Raw genomic sequence first — 20476 nt, 5'->3', positions numbered from 1 at the left:
TCAGCTGCTGCTTTCTGACTTTTCCTATCCCCTCGATGTTGTTGTGTTTGTTTCCTATCCTTACAGAGGTAACATGAGGAAAAAAGCTGAATTTGACCACGTCCATGAGGATGTCAAGCATTTAGATTTTATTGGTTTAGAAGCTTACTAAATTTAAACAGAAGCATTAACATGGCCTTAGGCTCTCTTGACAGTTATAAACTCCTCCTTGGGGGGATTTCTGTAATGCTTTCTAATCAGCTTAAGGAGTTAATTAAACAGCTGTCACTTAGCTCCTTAATTCTGAGACTTGATGCTAAATAAGATTTGAAATTAGTTATGCATGACTGAAGCATGGATTCTCTGATATAAATAAGATGGCTGCTAGCTGAAGAGGAAGAAAATCTTTGCCTTTTTTAAATAAATAGTGAAAAGATTCAAGGTGGTATCCTGGATTAATGCTCTACTGGCTGATTAATAGAAATGAAAAAAAAAAAAGAGGAAAATGGAAGATATTAATAAGTGCCAAATGGGATGGATTTTCAGGCAGCTATCAGCTCACATTTAATGGCATGCCCTGGGCTTCAGGAGATTTCAGTGATAATTTTTTTCTTTTCCTTCTTGCACTCTGTACACAGTAAACCCAAACTCCAAGATACCTTTTAAAATAACAAGGATCATTTTTTTTATTTTAGAAGTTATATATTTAGCCTGAAAAAATACATTCCACTACTACAATAAAAAAAATATGACTGGAGAACATGTATTACAGTGTCATGGGGACTTTCTAGTACTTTTCCTTTGTGTGTTGTAGCAGGACAAGTACTTGTCTTGAAGGCTGTGAGCTGCAGATCAGTCCAAGTTATTTTGGGGAAAGATGTCTGCAGGTCTATTTTGAAAACAAGCTGTTGCCTTGCTCACTGCTGTAGTGCTGTGAAGTTTGTGAGGGAATACAGGGATTTACATTAAAATGATGAGTCCAGTACCATGGTAGTGGAAAAAAAAATGCTGGCAGTTAATTCTCAGTTTCTCTTTGTCACATAAATCTGATGCAGGGCCTTAAAACTAACCAGGATTTAGGCAGGTATTTGTTTCTCTTAAAAGTTGTTATTAATACAAACAGTAGGAAATGTTTGGGTATACAGAGAGAACTAGGGGAAAAAACAATTCCTTAAGATTTGTAAAGATATTGTTACAGTCCTTTCATTCACCTCAGGAATTATAAGGCAAAAGATATCTGAAGGGAAAGGAAATTGTAGGGAAGCTCCTAATTAAAATTGAAAAAATAATAATAGGTGTTCACTTCTGCATTTCTGCTTAAATAGATGCTTACTGTTTACATTTTCTGAATATGTTTCTGCTGGAGGGCTTAATATGCAGACTTATTTAATATGAATCTCTCCAGTAGGCAAAGAACATTCACTCCAGAATCCTCTTTATAAGTATTATTATCTTTTTAACATAGTAGCAATTTCAGAATAAATATTACTTGGTCTTCTGTTTCTCTTACCTGGAGAAAATGTTTTTCTCTGTGTGTCATTATTATTTCTGTATATTATTTGGGGAGTTTGTTGTATGTGAGTTACAGAAATATGCTACATAATAGAGAAAAGTTCAGCATCTTTTTAATAGCTGTTTAGAGAATCAGCTTTTAGCTATTGGAATATTTGGCTCTAGCTCTACAAAGCATAACTGTTTCCCTCTTGCAATGCTCTGGCATCATATGTTCTAGAATCTATGTTAGTTATGGATAAAAACCAGAATATTTCTTCAAAATTTTCCTTTATCACATAAGCAGCAAAAAGTAACACTTTAAAATTATTATTTAGATTTAGAGCTTTTACATGCTGAGCCTCTCAACTATAAATCTCTGTGTAGCTAAAGAAGTATAATGTTTGTTTCCTCTAAATTAAATAATTTTTATATGCTTTCACCAGGGAGCATTAAACCCTTTCTGGCCATTAAACAAATGACTGAAGAAGCATTTTTTTTCTCTGCTGTTTAAATTGGTGTAAATGGTTATTATTCATCTGTGTTTAAGGGTGAGTTTCAAACCAGGTACCAAAAGAAATCATCCTCTAAATCCACACATATAGAGGTACTGAAAACTCTGCAACAGAATCTGCAGTTATTCCAGTGTAGATTAGCAGGGCTTTGGACCATTGCCAGCTCACTTTGTTCATCTCTTGCTTTAGAGAAATTTAGGATGGATTTGTTTTCCTGGGACTGGACAAGGAGTTGCCAATAGAAGATGGGAAAATCACCAGAGAGGTTTCTCTGAACTCCAGGCACTGCTTCTTGCCCTCACTCCCTTCATTTCTTTTGGAGAGAAAGGGGACAGGGATTGTTTTGGAGATTTCTATGACTGTCTAAAAATTAGCAATATGTAATTCTGGAATTAGTTTTGTTCTGAACATAACTCTAGAGTGTGAATAGAGACAGAAAACTACAAGTCCTTGAATCTGGGATTTTTTATTTTGGATAGAGACAACATGAATTTGCTTCCTTACCTTAAAATCAGGTACAAATATGCTCATCTCCTTGCATTTAAGGACTCTTATTGAGGTTATTCACACAGCTGGGTTAGGTACAGATCCTTTGGACTGTAGGCACAGACAGAAACTCTGGGACAGGACCTGAGACCAAGCTAACTGAGACTATGGACATGCAAAAATTGCCTGTGGTTTAGATGTGCTCTGCATGTGCTTTTGGAAGGCAGCTGAGGGAAAACAGGGTAATAACAGTGAAATAGCTGATGTACTAAGCAAGCTGTTTGCACATGTGTGCAGATGCCTGATGTATTAGGATGCAGACTGTATTCAGAATATCCAAACCCAGCCCATGGAAAATTCAGAAACTCATGAAGATTGTGAGAATAATTCTCAGTTACCAGCTCTTACCAGGGTAAATTACATTGAGCTCTAGTAAGCAGACCTCATTAATCACACTGTTTCAAAGGCTTGGTTTTTAAACTTCCCTTTGCTTCATAAAATAATTGCATTTGATACTGTAATGTGTCCCCTGGAGGAACAAGGCCTTTCCTACTTGGGGTAGCAGGCCTTTTCAGCTTGGTATGTGGTGCAAATAATCAGGCATGTGGTAGGGCTTGAGATAGTCCCAATGAAATGAGACTCATGCCCAGGTGTTTGCAAAATCAAGACCTAGTGCCTGGATTCTTTAAGTATTGTGGATGTTTAATAGAACTTGTTCTGTCAAGCTTGTCCCCATTTGCAGCTCTGGGGAGCCTATGGGAGAATGGCAAAAGTGTATAAATAACCTGCATGCAGTAACTTTGCTGCAAAGCCCAGGTGTGAAAAAATAAAAGAACTTGGAAACTTAATTGCAAATCTTGCTGAGATCCCAGTTGCCTGAATAATAAACTCTACTGAGAGCAAATGTGCACCAAGACAGAAGGGCTGCATAGTACAGGAAGATATTCTTGCCTCTGGATGAATTATAATTTCAAAATGTCTGAAGGGCTTTTGTGCTGAGGGAGGGAAAGGATTTTATTCTTAAGTTCTCTTTTTGTGAAATCCTATTTCACCCTCCCATAAAAATCATGGTGAGGATGGGGAAATTTTAGCAAAAGACCAAGAAGTTTTTGTTGGGGTTTTTTTTTGTTTCCTTTCTTCCTTTCAATATTACTTTGAGTCCAGAAAAGTGTTTCTGCTTCTTTAAGTAAATTGGGAAAGGTCTTTTTGATCTCTATCCTTTAGATGAGAGAAATCCCAGCTTCTTCTCTTTAGCCCAAGAGGCAGTAGGGGGAGTCACCATCTTCTGGTAACTTGGTTTCAATACTTCGTTGTCTTCCACAAGTAAAATCAGGTCAGTCTCAGAGCTCATAGAGTGAGCTATTTAGATAATGAGAAGTTAGCACTTGGGGGGCTTTGCAAGCCTTTATTTCACCAGAGCCACCTGAAATCAAGAGCTTCTTGTTCTGTGAGATAATCCTGTGAGCCTGTGGCTCACAGGCAGGGTTCTGAAAAGCTCAGAGAGCTTTCCAGGAATGAGGAGTGTCTTGCAATTAGGAATGGAGGAATTCAGGCCCTATTTTGTGCTCTTTGTAAATCCTGGCAGAAGTCAGTGATAACTGCTGTGTGAGGCTGGGGTGACACCCAGGTAACTGAGAGCACTGTTTAATCTAGAGCTCTTCATGTAATCAGAACTCTCCACTTTTAAATCAGAAGTGATAAATCAAACAGAAGGAAGACATTGTGATGATGTACCAGGGATACAGGTCACTGCAGAGCCCATTTTGTTTAAAGAGCCCAAGCCCTTTCTCAGCTTCCTTCTTCCTTTTTGGAAGAGGTTGAGTTTGCATGAGGCTCCTTAAAACTTAAAGAAACATTTGTGAATGAATGCTTTTATGGAGGGCAGGCATGGTGGCACTCTTAAACTAATTACCTTGGGGCAGAGCAGGCAAAGCCAGATCTTATTTGTCCTGAGATAGCACTCGGGCATAACAAATATCTTAACAGCCCAGAGTCTGAACTGGGAGCTTGGTTCCAGGACTGAAGAGAGAAATTTGTCTTTTCTGCACTCAGAAGAGTTCTTGGAATAGCCATTGGAAATTAAAGCTGAATCTAAGTGGTACTAAGGAATTAATATATTAACTAAAGGGGCTCTTTTTTTGTCTCTTAGGAAGCAGAGATCCTGAATACAGCTATTCTCACTGGGAAAACAGTGGCTGTCCCTGTCAAAGTTATCTCTGTGGAAGATGATGGAACTGTGACTGATCTCCTGGAATCTGTGGAGTGCAGATCATCAGATGAAGATGTCATTAAGGTAGGATCATGCTGCTTCATAAAACAAAGGCAGAGGCCCTGCAAAACAGTGATGATTTTTGATGTGACAAGCTCTTTCATCTTAACTGTTCTACTGCTGGAAGATAAAAGCTTATTATTGCTGTTACCTATAGATTGGTTCAGTGGAGCATTGAAACAAACACAAAATCACACATTTTCCATCCAGCATGTTAAATACTGGGAACTGCCTGTCACTCAGCACTCGTGAGTTATTTTCAAAGTTCACTCTGTCTACCTTTGCCTTTTACATTTCAGCAGAGTAGGCTCAAGAGTGTTGTCAGAAGATATTGTAGAGAAGGAGGTAATCCCTCTGAAGTTGTTTTGTCACACTGAAATAGGAACTGTATGACAAAGTTTGGGTCTTTTCTTGGTACTGATCCAGTAGTACATTGTAAACAAAATTAGATTTTAATATGGAATTTTCCTTGGTCAAAATTGCTACGAAGAAGTTGCAGAGGAAATATATGGGTCAAAGGAAATTTCAAAGGAAAAATGGGGAGGGAACTGCTGGATAAGGCACCTGATCAGTGGATTTACTCTGTAAAATGGCTCTATAGCCAAAACCACCTTGAAAGTTAAATGGCAGGCAATAATATGCTGCTGCTCTTAGTTTTGACTCACAGTGTGTACTTTCCTAGCCAGTGGTGAAGACAGACCTTGCAGGAATGCCTTTAAGTGCCTTTTTATTACTGAAATCTTTGGGTCAAACTGAACCCTGAAGAAAATTGCTGCTTCTTGGAGGCTTTTGGCTTGTATAAATATGACTACTAAAAAGCTTATAAGAAGTTCTGTGTATTCCTACTTAGGTTGGTTATGGTTAACATACATTAATGGCAGTGGAAGGACAGAGTCTGCAGTGGTGATTGTGGGAAAAATGGTAGAAAGCATTTCAGCATGGTGACAGAAATATTGGCTTGTCTACAGCAGCTTTCATCTTTTCACAAACTCATCTGTGGCTGTCACTTAAGAAGAGGAAACAAGACATAACTGCAAATAAAAGTTAAAATTGAATTTTTTAGAACGTAACCAGCATGTCACAAAACAATTACAAATACTACAGGTCACCCCTCCAGCTGCTGGAAATCACTGTTATCCCATTAACTTTTGTGAACTGCACCATATTGAGGACTCGGCCTTTGTGAAATTTGCTTTAGCCTAAAGCTGACTGGAATGCTAAGCTTTCACCCTGTTATGTTAGTTCATTTTAATTTGGATTCAAACAGCTGAGGGTATTGTTAGCTCCAAAGCAAGCCTCCCCAGGCCCCATCAATAGCTAAAAAAGACTCTTCCTAGTGGAAATTTTATGCTTGTATAGGCAGAGATGAATGTAGGTACTTGGTTGGTGCTGTCATATGGGAAATTATTGGGAGTTTGAGACATAGCTACAAGTTTAGTAACTTCACGTCACTGGGGGAGTGCCAACTGGGAGTGCCAGGTAATGGAAGAACAGAGCTGGGTATAAACTTAAATGACCTTTCTTGAACAATCTGTAAACTTTTTTTTTTTTTTCTGGTCAAAAAATTTCAATTTTTGCACTCCTTAGACTTCTTTAATTAATTTCTTCTGATATTCTTTGCGCATCGTTGGACTTAGTGCCATGGACTGTGTAAGATGTTACAGCTTGGCCTCCAGCTCCCAAGCTCTACAACCAGTTCAACCAGTTCAGTACAAGCACAGGAGGACTGACTTTGTGCTTGTCCTCTCAGAGTCTTCTCTTCTTGGCTTTGCAGGACTGAAGCAGTCATGGTTTATTTCTGCTCTTAATCAAGCAGCAGCAGAGTTGCAAAGCCACTGTCCTGGCCACAGCTCTATGGGAGGATGTTCTTGCTGATCTAGTGGAAGCTTGGTAGTTGCTTTGTTCTTTTCACTTTGGGCTATGTTAGCAGAGGTCACAACACGCTCCATTTGTAAAATACTGCTGCAGACTTATAAATCTTTCAATAACACTTAGTGCAGTTTCACCAGTGTCAGAATACCACCTTCTTAGTCAAGTGACAGACTTTATGAAAACTGAGCTATCACAGCATTTAAAATAACCTGACAGTGTTTAAAACATTAAACTTTTAAACAGCTGTTTCTTTTCTTTCTTACACTGGTGAACTTCAGGGAAAAGTTGAATTCTTCTGAAGTCAGTAAGGTGACAGAGTAAAAAAATCAAAGGGAGAAGATAATTGAGCCCAGGATTTTATCTGCTCCTTGGTCTAGCATTGGGAGTTCCAGTGCTGCAGATTTCACAGCCATACTACTGGCAGTCCATCTGAGACTCTTTTTAAAAGGCATCCTTGGACACATGTTTACACAAGCTTTTAGTTGCAGCTTTCAACAGGAAAAAAAAAACAACTCTCATGGCTGAAGGCCCAAAGCATGGACCCCCAGGACTGCAAAGGTACACAAAAATTTAAAAAACAGAGCATAAAAAATCCCAGTTTCTCTGTGATCTCTCAAGTTTAAGCCAAGCTAAGAGTGATTTGAAATGTGTGTTAGGGCTTGATTGAGTCTAACAGCTCACCCAGGCAAAAGGTGGAAACCAAGTATTCCTGGTGCTTGCTCCAGTGAATTGGTGATGGGAGGAGGACAGAAGGAGAAGAAAGCATCCTGCAGGTGGGGAAAAGCAAAGCAGGAGAGGGGGAAGAGTGAGGAAGAGCAATCCCCTGTGTCAGAAGCAGTGATCTCTTATACTGGCTAACCAGAGCATGCATTATCACATGCAGGGGAGTTTATCACATGGGGTTTGTTCCTTCAGGGTTTGAAAGACCCAAATTGAAGGAAAAAGCAAATGTAATCAGCATAGTTTGTTGAATGATATCAAAGAAAATACTTTCCCATCAGCAAATGGGATTTTGTCTGGTTTGAACATTTACACAGAACGTGGTTGTGTAGGACTGAAAAGTGTAATGGGAGAAAGACCTCTGCCTTGAGGATTGAGTAAAGATCAAATTCAATCTGCCATGGCTTTCCACAAAATAATGTGGTTTCTCTAAGCAGTTGAACTGTGTTATTGCATCCCAAATAATTCTGATCTCTCTTGAAACAAACATTGGATTTAAGTCAGAAAATGGATGTTTTTATTTTCTGTGATGTCCAAACATTTCAATTTGATAGAAAACGGTGAAATCATGTCCTGTCATTTCAACTCAGCTTCAGTATTTCTGACATCAGAATCCTTCTGACCTTTTCACCTTAGCATGAAGCAACTGTGAAAAAGAAAATACTTTTTCTGCTTTGCTCTCATAATCAAGATACAGGACAAACTCAGAAAAATGCACCATCAAAAACAAAAGTTGTAATAACAACTCCTGAATTCAGTTCATGTGCTGTTGATGTTGGCTTTAAAGAAAGCATGAACAATTTTAATCTCTCTCTGGTATGAAGAGCAGACATGGCAAAGATGAGTTCTGAATGTAGAACTGATAGAACAGTTCTCCCAAGAATAATCTGAAACTCACCTAAAGCTGTTGAAGTTACAGGATTATATCTTTCTGTTTCTGCCAATTCATCGTTTTGATGTATGATCTAAACAGATAGATCATTTCAAGTTTCATGTGTGATACTTTGGCTCTTGGCCCTGGAGATGGAGAAGAGGTTTTTTCCAAGAAAGTAGCTTTGAAATACCTGAAAAGGTTGTTCAGATTCAGAGCCCAAATATTTGCATGAGCTGACTGAACAGATCTAATAAGCTCAAAAGATGAATGTCCCTAATGAGTTAAACAATTGCAAAGGTGCAGTTCTGTGACTGTTTGACCAACATGGAGCTGCCATCCCTGTCTTTTTGCTGGCTATGAGTGCAGCTGAGTGCAGATGAATCAATTTTGGGGTTTTTTTGGTGACTGAGCTCTCTGTCTGCTCAGCTCCCTGCTCCCTATCTGAATTCATTTCAGATGCCCCCAGTGCTCATGCCAGCACTGGGAACAAAGTGATATTGAAGTGGGAAGCAGTAGCTGAAGCTGAGGGATGGCCAGGTGTGTTTCTGTTGCATGTTTACCTAAATGACATGTAAAATGAGGGCTTTGCACAGGTATTCCCATGCTGCTACATTATTAGTCTGATCCAATCCAGGCAAGAGGCTTATTCTGACTTGTGCCTGTGAATCCCCACAGTGAAGATGCTCAGGAACTGTGATGAAGTTGATCTTCCAGGTGTCTCACCCATTTCTGAGTGTCAGATTTGTACAGCAAAAGATGCCAATGCAGGGATGTCAAAATCCCCTTGCCTTTCAGAGGGGATTAGGGGTTTTACTCTTTTGAGCTGCTTTCAAAGCCCAGCTCGTATCCCACTATTGAGGAGGGCTCCATCATCTCAATGAGAAGTGATTGCTTGATCTCTAGGAAAAATGTGCTGAGGAAATAAGGAACAGACAAGCTGAATACAAAGAGAATTGGTTCTTTCTTCCACTGTCCTAAGCCAGCAGCACATTGCTGAAGCACATGATGCTTTCACTGATATAAATGAAAGTTAAATTGGGCTCAGATCATCCAATAACACCTTTGTGCAAAGCAGGAACTTGCATTAATCATTATAAGTTGTCATTCTTTCTCTTAAAAAGTTCCCTTTAGCTTTAAATCTATTTGTGTTCTTCAGTGAGTGTCTGCCACTTTCCTGTAGATGTGGTATTTACTGCTCTTTGTGCCTGCTCTAAGCCATCCCCTAGATCATGAGACAAAACTGTGTTGCTTTATTACCAACTGGTAAAAGGTTACAATATGCCATATGAATTATTACTTTCTCAGCCCAATTTAGGATTTTTCTGGACATATTAAATACAACATAGCCACTAAGTGTCTTTGCTTTTGCTTATCATTTGCTGGACTGTCCACATATTGTATTAAAAATATATATGTGACAAGATATTTTTGGCTGATTTAAATATGCTCAGATCCTGTGACTGTATCAGTGCTATAATGATTAATTTTAGCTGAAGATTAGGCTGGTGATTTGGGGTTAATGGAGAAACTTCTAGTCAGATCTGAAATATCCTGAATATTACTATGGGTTATTTGGAGGATTCCTCGAGTTCTCAGAGGCAGTTGGAAGAACAAGGAGCTTATTTATAAGAAGGAAAATAGAGCCTACATGTGTTAGGAAGGTCAAAAGGGGTCAAGAAGCCCTGGGCTTGTAATCACCTTCAGTTCTCTCTTCACTGGTAATGAGGAAAGGAAGTATGCTCTAGTGGCTAAACCTGAACTGGGGTTTGGGGCATCACAGCTTCTAATAAGGGCTCAGTCTGCACACATTGTATGACTTCTGATTTTCATTTCATTTGCCTCTGGCTCAATAAGATTGGATAACCCATGGGATGGGTATTCAGATGCTGCATTGAATTGTGTTGGTTATAGTGAGGGCTCTGGCTTCTGCTTTCAGCTGTGGCATCAGTGTGCTGTTGTGGTCCTTAGCACATCATTTATTTCATCTGTCTCAGCATAGACATGTACAAAAGATGTCTAGTGGTTCCCAATCACCTTGACAGATAAAAAGCATAAATACTAACTCCTTGAAAAATCCTTTGAGACCTTTACATAAAATGTCATCTCTAAGCATCAACATTATGCTTGTTAATACTATACCTAACCCTAACTAGGACAGAGCACAGACTTTTGAGGAAGCACTCCTGCTAAATTTAACTCGATCACAGCACATAAAAATTTACTGTCATGATAAAATATTTGTGGCTGAGTAAAGATTTAGAAGTATTTCCAGATTTCTTATATAAGAATCTATGCAGGCAGGTCTGCTGACTGAAGATTTCTTTCCTCTTATCCACTCTCTGGACCATTTTGCATTACTTTCTAGGAATGTAGGTGCCTCATGCTTGCTGAGGCAAGCAACTAACACTCTGCCTGCTGCTTAAAAGGCAAGGGATTTGTACATCAGGCCACTGACTGGATGGCAAACTTAATTTCAGACCTTTGTGGCTAACCCACTGAGATTGGGAACTCTTAAAATGAGCTGAAAAACAAGCAGTATCTGTGAGTATTCTGGTGTCTCATAAGCACCACTGACTGCATGTACAGATCCTTCAGCCTCTTAAAAGATTTTCAGAAGTGTTCAACTTAGAGAGCTAGGTAAGTTTGGACAGAGCAGGTATATCCTATGAAAGACCAATTCATCCTTTTCCAGATATATTTTTGGTGTGGCACAACCAAATTGAAAAAAAAAAAAAAATCCTTAAATAGCTCAGAATAAGTATGTTTTGAGGCAAAGATTTTTGCATTTTTTTATTTCATCAGGTGTTGGGTAGTCCTGGCTTTTTCTCTCAACTCTTCCCTGGTTTTCTTTGATGACTTTTTCCTGCCCATTTACTGGTTCCCTTTGCAGTTACTTATAAAACTGATGTAACACTTCTGAAGGATTTCCAAGAGCAGGAGAAGGTGAACAAGTAAAACACATCTGAAAATTGCTTTGAGATGTCAGAATACAGAGGGTTATCTGAATCCAGTTCACTATCCAAAATGATCTGTAGTAATTCTTGTGCTTTACACATGGGACAGGATCTGGCCTATTGCCTTTTCTAAGACTGTGGCATGGGTGTTGTATATGGTTGTGGAAGACATTCATGCTATGATTTTTGCCACACCAGCTGCCCATAGAAATGTAAAACAACTTTCCTGTTTCAGCCTGACTCTGCAGCACTGCCTTATTTAACTGGTTATTGGATGATAAGCCTGCTTTCTGAAGTTATTTAGGCATTCCAATCCAATTAATTTAATTGGGAATTAGAAAACCAAGCACCTACAAAAACTGGCCTTAATGGCTCTTCAATTTTAGCTAAAAGTCTAACTATGTATTTAGAGCAGGTGGGTATTATAGAAAGCTGCTATTTTCTCCCAACTTATGTAATAGCATGTTATAACATAATAACTATTGAAAGTAAACTGATTATTTGCAAGCAGGTAATTATTTTGCAAATGTAAATGGGTTTTGTTTGGGTAAATTTAGGACATCTGCTTTAGACTTGAGGATTCTGTGCCTTCAGCAATTTCTTTTTGTATTTGTGAGCATGTGGGAAGCGGTTTATTAGCAATTTTATGCAGACCTGGAGCTGATACCAAAATGAAACCTATGAACATTGCATGCTCCATTTCATTCTACTAAAAGCCAGAGAGGGAGAAATGAAACTTCAGTAATGAAGTATCATTTGCCCTGATGACAAGGCATCTAAAGACACAAAGGACGTGTAATAAACTGCATTTTTAGCATTGTCTGTAATTATGAGATTAATTGCACTTCATTGTCACTAAAATAAAAACAAAACCAAACCAGGGCCAGTCTCATATGCATACATATGATTTCTGCTGATGACTGATCTCATGTCTGCCACTGAACATGCAGTGACCCCAATGCAGTTAATGGGATTCCTCTGGACTTTATTTGATGAAAAGAAGAGAAATTCTGGTCCTTACTGGGAATTTTTTTGTGTCTAAGCACAGCTCTCACCATTACTGGATGGTTTAGTTTGGCATCAGCTTAATGCTGAAAGCAAAGATCAGCCAGAGGCAATTTTAGCTGTTTCAGTGCCATAGCCATAAGTCAGCCCATTTTTCCTTGAAAGTTCTTCACACATTCTGAGGATGCTGAGCTGAGTTTCAAGCTTATAACAAAGCTTGAAAGCAACTGTTTCCCTAGGGCTGAGAATTTCATCACAAGGATTTCACACAGGCCTGCAGATGGGATAAGAAACAGCCCCTCTGGCAATACAGCTGTATGTAGTGTACTAATTTTTGAAGACACCTTGACAAGTAGTTTTCAGAATTCTGCCCTTTGTTCCCAGGTTAAACAATGTGTGTGTCTAATCTCATCTCCCACTCTCTCCTCAAAGTAGATTCAGCTGGGCTGCAGTCATTGATGTTTATATCTTTGGAGCTGAGGCTGCTAGGAAAGCTGTATGTAAACCTCATCCTGTACTTTTCACTATCCAGATCTGACAGTTATCATCTGGTTTACAGCAGGGTTAATGACTGATAAGATTTTTCTTTGTGAGCTGGTTGATTGGTTTGTTGCTGTTGAAACAGTGAGAAATCCAAGTGCATAAAATGAGGTGTTAATTGGCAGAAAATGTGCCCAACACAGGAAAACTGTAAAAAGATGAATCAGAAGTTACTAGGGGACATGAAAGAAGAGGATCCCAGAAGCACATTAGCTATGAGTGGGTTTTCTTCCCTCAGCAATACAAGAGACATATTTTTTCTTGTGCTAGTGGAGGGGGGATCCACAGTGGAATGGTGTTGGTCTCTTTCCAACTCAGCCATGAGCAACAGATGAATTATCTGCATTATGCACTGTCAAGTGTCAAATGATCAGTTGTTTACTAACTTCTAGTTTAAACAACTATGTTAAATCGTATACTTTTGCCTGAGGTTGGTATAACATGTCAAAATTATGTCAGTCCATAAGCTGCCCCTTATTTTACAATAGGTATTCCCAGAATTGGTAATAATTAGCTTTGTCTCATCTGTCATTTACTCTATTTTTTGTTTAGTAAAAAAATCCAAGGAAGGGTTAGAAAGAACTTGATTGGAAGGCAGAAGTTCTCAACATGATTTAAGGTCACTGAACTTGTACAGTCTAATGGGAAAGTGCATGATCAGGATAAAATCTGAACTATCCCTGGCAAGATCTGGCAGGGAGCAGGTGATGTCCAGCAACCCCAAAATAGAAAAACTGTCATCCACCAGCCAGCTGCAGTAAGTAAATATAGAAAATTCTGCTGAATCCTCAGTCTTACTACTCAGCTGTCACAATATTTTCCTTTTCAAAAGGCTTTATATACAAAGCCCTCTGCTCAGGCCCACCTGGTATCTGCAGGACACCAGCTGGTGCAGAGAGGCATATTTATGTCTTCTGGAACCTATCCCTGTCTAGACCAGTTTGCTGCTAGCAGATTTCATGAGTGCTTCAGGGCTGCCTTAAATGTTGATGAGTTTTAATGAGTTAAGCCATAATGATAGCATCAGTGGGCAAGCTTTTCTGGAGCTTGATGTCTTCTCTTCCTGGGAACCCCCCCAACTCTTTTACCAGAAGCTGAGACTGCAGTGAGCAGTCCAGTTATCTGTAAGTGGAAAAGCCTCCTGTGTTTTCTTTCCTCTTCATAGCACACCAGGAGTTCTGGTGAGCCAGAGCTTGGAGACCAAGGCTGACCTGAGTAGAGCTCTGAGGATACTTGGACATACTCCCTGCTCATCGAAGAGGGGAAATAAGGAAAAAAAAACCTGTTTAAAATAATCCTATTCTGCCTGCACTGGTATCATTGTGAAACAGAGGCAAACTACTGAGAGTGGTTTTGTTATAAGGATATAAAGTGGTATAAAATGACTTCCAGCTTCCGAGGGAGTGGAGCACCACTGTGGTCTCCCACTGTCTAATTGTCTGTTCCACTAAACACTTCTCTAGATAGCCTGGGGCTTCTGGGGGGTTACATCAAATCTTTCATTTGTTAGAGTCATATTTTTTCCTGTGAAATGTAGCTTGAAATACTGAAAGAAGCAGTTTCTAATTAAACTCCCACCTAAATCCATTATAGCTTCTGAAGTAATTGGAACAGAGAGATAAAAGAACTGTAATGATCCCAAGATGTAAATATAGATGTAAAAGTTTGGAGAGGTGGAGGTTAGAGGCCAGATATCATGAAACCAAACGTAAAGCATCTTGGCAGAAACTGAATCAGTGCAGTAGTTATCATGGATCTTCATAAAAATAATGCACAGTCATGTTTCTGTTCATAAATGTGAAGTGACAGCCTCTTAGTTAGCCACTGAAATGATATTATAGACCTAAAAAAAGTATTAAAGAGGAAATTGAGAATGCAGAGGAGAAAGTTGTCATAGAATGGGGTGTTGGCATAAATATAAAGCATGAAAGAGATTCATTTAATGAAAGAAAATCAGAAACTCAAAGTGTTAGATTATCTGCTCATCAGATAAAGAATCCATAAGGCTACACAACTTTTAACTGAAACAGCCAGATTTACTTAAGGTAGATGAACTTTAAAATGGAGGAATTTCAAATTACAAGGGAATATTCTTCTGCAGTGCTCACAGTCTATTAAGTGTTGTGCAAAAGAGGAAGAAGCTTATATTAACCCACTGGATAATTATCTGTGCTCACAAATCTTTTCAGAAGACCTACAAGTAGATATGGACATGAGAAACTGTTGTAATCCAAAGAGCCTAAATAGCAAAATTCACATGGTAGCCAGCAATGAGGATTTGAAGAAAGGAATCTTGGTGAAATGAGTTGGCCTGGCTACATCTGTGGATAGTGTTTTGTACATAAAAAGCAAGTAGAACAGACACAGATGCCACGTCAGCAATGACTCCATCTAACTGTCTGCTTATGAGGAAAGATTTATTTTAGCTTGTAAAAGCCTTTCAGGAGTCACACATATCCCTTTTTAAGGGCATAGAAACTAAAATCTCCCTTGCCTGCATGTGTCTGAGGGAAGAAGGATCAAAGATCCAGATGAAACTGTGCTAAGATCTTTACTCAGTAGCTGACAACAGCTTTTATTTAGTATTGCTTTATATAAAAAACCATGGAAGCCAACAAGTTTGAAGTGCACCTTCATCCCCAGCAGTCATATAGAGGTCCATAACTACACACTGAGATCAACAGCAATCCTAGTCCTGTTGTTAATATCATCTTTTTCTCCTCTTGCTTTTCAAACAAATAAATAGAAAATGATCAGGGACCCTCTTCTTAACTTGTATATACTGAACCATGCTCACTTGTAGAGAGAGGCTGGGTGACATGCAGCAGAGAAGAGCCCAGGGAGGAATGATGCAAATCTTGTAATCAGCTTTTCTTTTTCTGTAATACGATTTTGCATGATGAGGATCCCCCCTGCTTCTGAAAAAAATCTGAATAATCTTGGTGAGTCTCTCACAGCATCATCTTGAGGCAGAAAACCCTTCTTCACCTGAGGAGGAAACAGGGAGTTTAATAACTCACCTAAAAAACAAGTAATTCTTGGAGAAGTTCAGAAGGCTTTGTGGAGCCCCCTGAATGCCATCCCACACAAAGGAAGTGCTCTTTTTCCTCAATCTTGCTCTCTCTGGGAATGGATGAGTTCCAGTCATAAGATACATGGAACTTTTTCAGAGCAGATCTTAAAGTTGAGTGTGACTGAGTGATGGCCCAGATGGGCCTTTAGCAGGATGAGGAAGGAGAGTGATGGGACACCAGGCAACCTTGCAGTCTGCTGCTTTGAAGCTGCAGTGATATGTGGGTGACTGGGGAGCACAGGGATATCAACTGGACCCCATCTTTGCTCTGTTTTATATTAAAAAGTATAGAAGCAGTTGGAATTGTGGTACCAGGTACCACTCAGTACAATAGCAGGAATAATGAGCCTTTGGCATCAGTTGTGTACTCATCCTTCTGATGAGTGTAAAGGGTAAAATCAGAATGAGCTCCTGCCAGCTCTCTGTGCTTGGTGTTAATATGGACATTTTTCCAGGGAACCTTGCATATAGTTAAGCTTTCCAGTTTGTTCAGGTTGTCTGGAAACCAGTAGGAGAGGGTGCAGCTGCACTCCCTGCCATGGGGGTCAGGGCATGCTTATGTTGGGCCCTGTGGGTTAGCATCAGTGAAGCACTGAAGACTGATTATGTCTGGCACAGCCTCGACACTAAATAGATGAGAATTGCTGGATTTTGGCCATGAGAATTTTATAAAAGAGCAAAAGTATCTGAAATGCCAGAGAAGATCTGACAGGCTGCACTGTCATATCACAGGCATGCCCTGTGAAGAAGTGAAACACTCACTTATCCACCTAACTCTTACTCTTGAGCTAGCAATTCCTGAACAGCCTTGCTATAAAACCTCATCTCCCTGGACATTTCTTAAGAAAAAAACCCCAACCATCATCTTAACATCTTGCTAAAAAGTAAGCAAAAGGGCTCTGCTCTTTTATGTAGGTGTACATGAGGGAATCAGTCCTCTTACACAGGTCACAAATGTGGGCTTTCATGGCCAAACTGGAAAGCACCAGCCTCATGAAATACACTTTATTTACAGCTTTCTTCCTCCCCTCTGAGCTGTACCTGCAAAGGTAAGTGCTGTAAGGCTGGTACTGCTGGAAGCACTGCTTTTGGGCAAACTGTCTCCATTCCCTGGGCTGATGTGTCTGGGCTGATTCTGAGCTTACTTAGACATGAGTGAGTCAAGGAAAGGGGAGACAATGACTCTTTTTTGTTGTAAAATTTGAGGGCTAAACCTTCATCACCTGTCTTGTTCAAATAAGTGACAATAAATGGATGTAAAACTCTGCTAATCCCCCTTCCTGATCCCCCTTACCACTTGTGATATTTTCTAGAGGAGTTCTTTTATTTTACAAGATTTATTTCTACCAGTTCATATGTGAGTAGCAGCAGCAACTCCTTCAGGGAGCAGTGAAGATGTAACATGTCTCTAAACACTGCAGGAGCAAGTGAAGTTGCTGCTTGACAATTCTGTTACATGTTTTCATAAATGTTCTTTGAAGGTGGGTATATCTCTCTCTGAAAGGAGATGCAGATCTCTCCAGGGTACTGCAGGCTTTGGTGCAAAGCCTGGTGTTCAGAAGTCCCTTACTTTTGCCTCTGAATCTAGAACCTGTGGTAAATGGGATAGACAGAAAATTTGCCACCTATTCTTTTTCTGTGATATAATCCTGAATTCCAGATAGGAATTTCAGCATGAACTAGCAGAGTTTGATGCCCATTTTTGATCTTGAGTTCATCTGTTTTCCTCTTTGTTGCCTGTATGCAGAATGAGTGCATGGAGCTTCTCTGCCACTTCCAGCTTGTGCTGAGAGGTACAAACTGCTGACTGGGACAGTTCTTCCATTAAGTGTCCAGAGTTTGTCTGAGGCTTTAAACAGGAGGTTACTGGAAGAGCCTCAGCTACTGTGTTCAGCCCCACACCTCTTAGTTCCTGTAGCTTCCATGCTTTGGAATGAAATACACCTTCACCAGGGCTTTTTGTTCAGTTATACAACTTTGTTTTTAACATCATCATTTCCTAAACATGGGAGATGTGTCAATACAAGGTAGTGCACTTTCAGATTGAGTCATAACCTGACTATTCTTTCTTCTTGGTTGTTTGGAGATAGTTCAGATGTCAAAGTTCAGGATTCACCTTGATTTGACAGTAAACAGATACATGGTTTAAGTGCTTGACAGGATAGAAGGAATATGAAAGTATTTGGAAGATCAAAGCAGCATGACTCCCATCAGAGTCAGTGGGGAGCAAGCAGGTGAAGTCTTACAAAATGCTTTCAAATTATCTTCCACCTTCGATTCCTCATCCTCTCTGAAACCAGCTCCTGAAGTGTTTTATTGAATGTGTTCCTCTTGTGAAAGGAAGTTCAGAGGAACTGTGGGCTCAGGTGAGCACCTGGACTGCACTGCCAGGTAACCCCAGCACATGCAACACAGCTGAGAGGGGCACAGCTAGAAGCACAAATTGGCTTTCTTTTTTTGTTATGGTGAAAAAAAGATGATGTTTTTCTAATCTTATACTGCCCCTGGGCATGGTTTAAGAGCTGTCTTTGCTTTGCTGACTATTAGCTCCAAGCACATCAGAGCCTAAACCCTCTATATCTGGTTTGTTGTCTTCTGCATTGTCAGAGCTTAGAGACAGAAATTTGCTCTTACTGTGTTTATTACTGTCTCTTTTAGTACATTTATATTACAGTAGCACCTTCATCTCCCATCAGCACCAAGTCTCAACGACCAGGAATTGCAGTTTCCCAGCAGAGATTGTCCTGTGACAATCTGAACAGCTATGAATAAAACATTAGTGAATGCAAAAAAATGAGCAGGAAACTAAGGGCTCAAATGACAGAGATGAAATAGAAACAGCATCTCTTCAGTCCTCACCTGGGCTTGTATCCATTCTGAGTAGTTTTTGTTCCATGCTATTTTCTCTAATAGGGAAGAGGAAGTAGTTTTTGTTCTGGTTTTCCTATTTATGATAAATATAGCTATTTTCATGTTTCTGTTTGTTCAAAACTTAATGAGACATCTTTTCTAGCCCCAGACAGCATTTGCCAGTAGCATCCTCCAGCAATTTGTGACCATGGGAAAGCTTCATAAGCTTTTTATTCCTTCCTTTCCACAAAGATAATATCTATACTATGTAAACACATATTTATATGAAAAACGTACACAGAGACACAAGTTTGTGTCATAATCACTGAGACTTCACTATCATGGGCTTTACAGAATGGTGGGAGACTTTTTTTGCAAAATGCTGCAAAACTATTAGATGAGACTAATAATTTGAATATAAAATATTCATCATCACCATTGTTGTTATTATTTTATTAGACTCTGCAAAGAAAATGACAAGGAAATGAAACAGTATTGATCCATAGTAATTTAACAGGTCCTAAGCCAGGCTTTGTTTAGCTGTATGAGGAAAAGAAGGATACCTTTGCTCCTATCTTTTTAATATGTTTTTTTCTTGATTTTTTTTTATTTAATTAAATGCAATCAATTTGCAGGCAATGGCTTGTCTTGTGCATCAGGTTTTTCACAAAGAGGTGTAAATTATCACTATCACTGCCATAAATATAGGTGAGAAGAATATATTTAACTTTTCATAACATCCCATAAGGAAAGAACAGATACTGTGGAGCTCTAAACTTATTTAATTGCCTTCTAGCAACATAGATTATGTTGCTATAAAGACTTTAGTTCACTCCAGGTCACCAGAATGGGTGCTGAGCACTGCAGTCTGCTGCTGTCTTCTGTCTAGAAGTTCAGAAGAACCCTAAGTGGTGGCTTTCACATGGGATGCAATGTTCTGTCTGTTACAGACAGTGTGCAAAATACATTTTCCAGTACACCAGGACATGCTTTTGCTTTGCTGATCAATATTGAATCTGAGGAACAAAGATGAAATACTTGTTTCCCTCTTTTTAACCAGCAAACCCATGTTCCTCATAGATAATATGCATGGACTACAAAGAGGAGAAATTATACATTATATATCTGAATCCGTGGCTTAAAATTCTTCAGAGAAGAATCAGATTGCCTTCAAGACAATCTTCACATTGAGATGAGAGGAGCAATATATGCAGCTGTTGAAGACATTCCTGATTGTCATTTTTCTAAGCAGATCTTAAAAATTACTGCAGATGGTAATTTCAATCCACAATGATCCTTACAGTTAGAGAGTTTCTGATCCTCTCTTGTTCAGGTCATAAAATCACAGTGTCATAGAATGGTTTGGGTTGGAAGGAACCTAAAAGAACATTTCCTTTGTTCCTGTCACCAGGGCAATCTTTCCCCATCCTGTACATCATTGTTTTTATCCAACTTTATACTTTGTTCTAACCTTTCTTGAATTGCATCTATTTATACCAGACAATTCCCTACATTGTCAAGATATTTTTTAATTCTAATCCCGTTTTCCAAAGTAGCTACAACCCCTCCCAGCTTGGCATCATCTGCAAATTTAATGAAATCAATTAAATGAAAATTAAATGAAAGACTCCTAGTGACTTCAAGGGGCACTGGAGTCAACTCAAACTGCCTTACATGTTTAAGAAGCAGTGCAAGTGAAATACACTTATTGCTTTACAGGCCATTTTTGTAAGGGAAAAAGACAGATGCACACTGAATAATTCAGGGTCATCATTGCTGACTGAGAGAGATTTAACTAATTTGTCAAAATAATGACCTCTGTTCATGGCAGGGAGCAAGTGCTTTTGG

General features: G+C 39.3%; 1 protein-coding gene across 1 annotated transcript in view; it reads left to right on the top strand.

Moving 5' to 3' along the window:
• TMEM132D (transmembrane protein 132D) overlaps nt 1-20476 on the top strand; it is a 209095-nt gene that overhangs the window by 166207 nt on the left and 22412 nt on the right. Inside the window, exon 5 of the mRNA XM_030460543.1 lies at nt 4621-4764. Coding sequence (XP_030316403.1) covers nt 4621-4764 — 144 coding nt within the window. The remainder of the gene's footprint in view (nt 1-4620; nt 4765-20476) is intronic.

The sequence above is a fragment of the Calypte anna genome, chromosome 15 (genome assembly GCF_003957555.1).
Source record: "Calypte anna isolate BGI_N300 chromosome 15, bCalAnn1_v1.p, whole genome shotgun sequence".
Taxonomy (NCBI): domain Eukaryota; kingdom Metazoa; phylum Chordata; class Aves; order Apodiformes; family Trochilidae; genus Calypte; species Calypte anna.
This window is presented reverse-complemented; position numbering and strand designations above follow the sequence as displayed.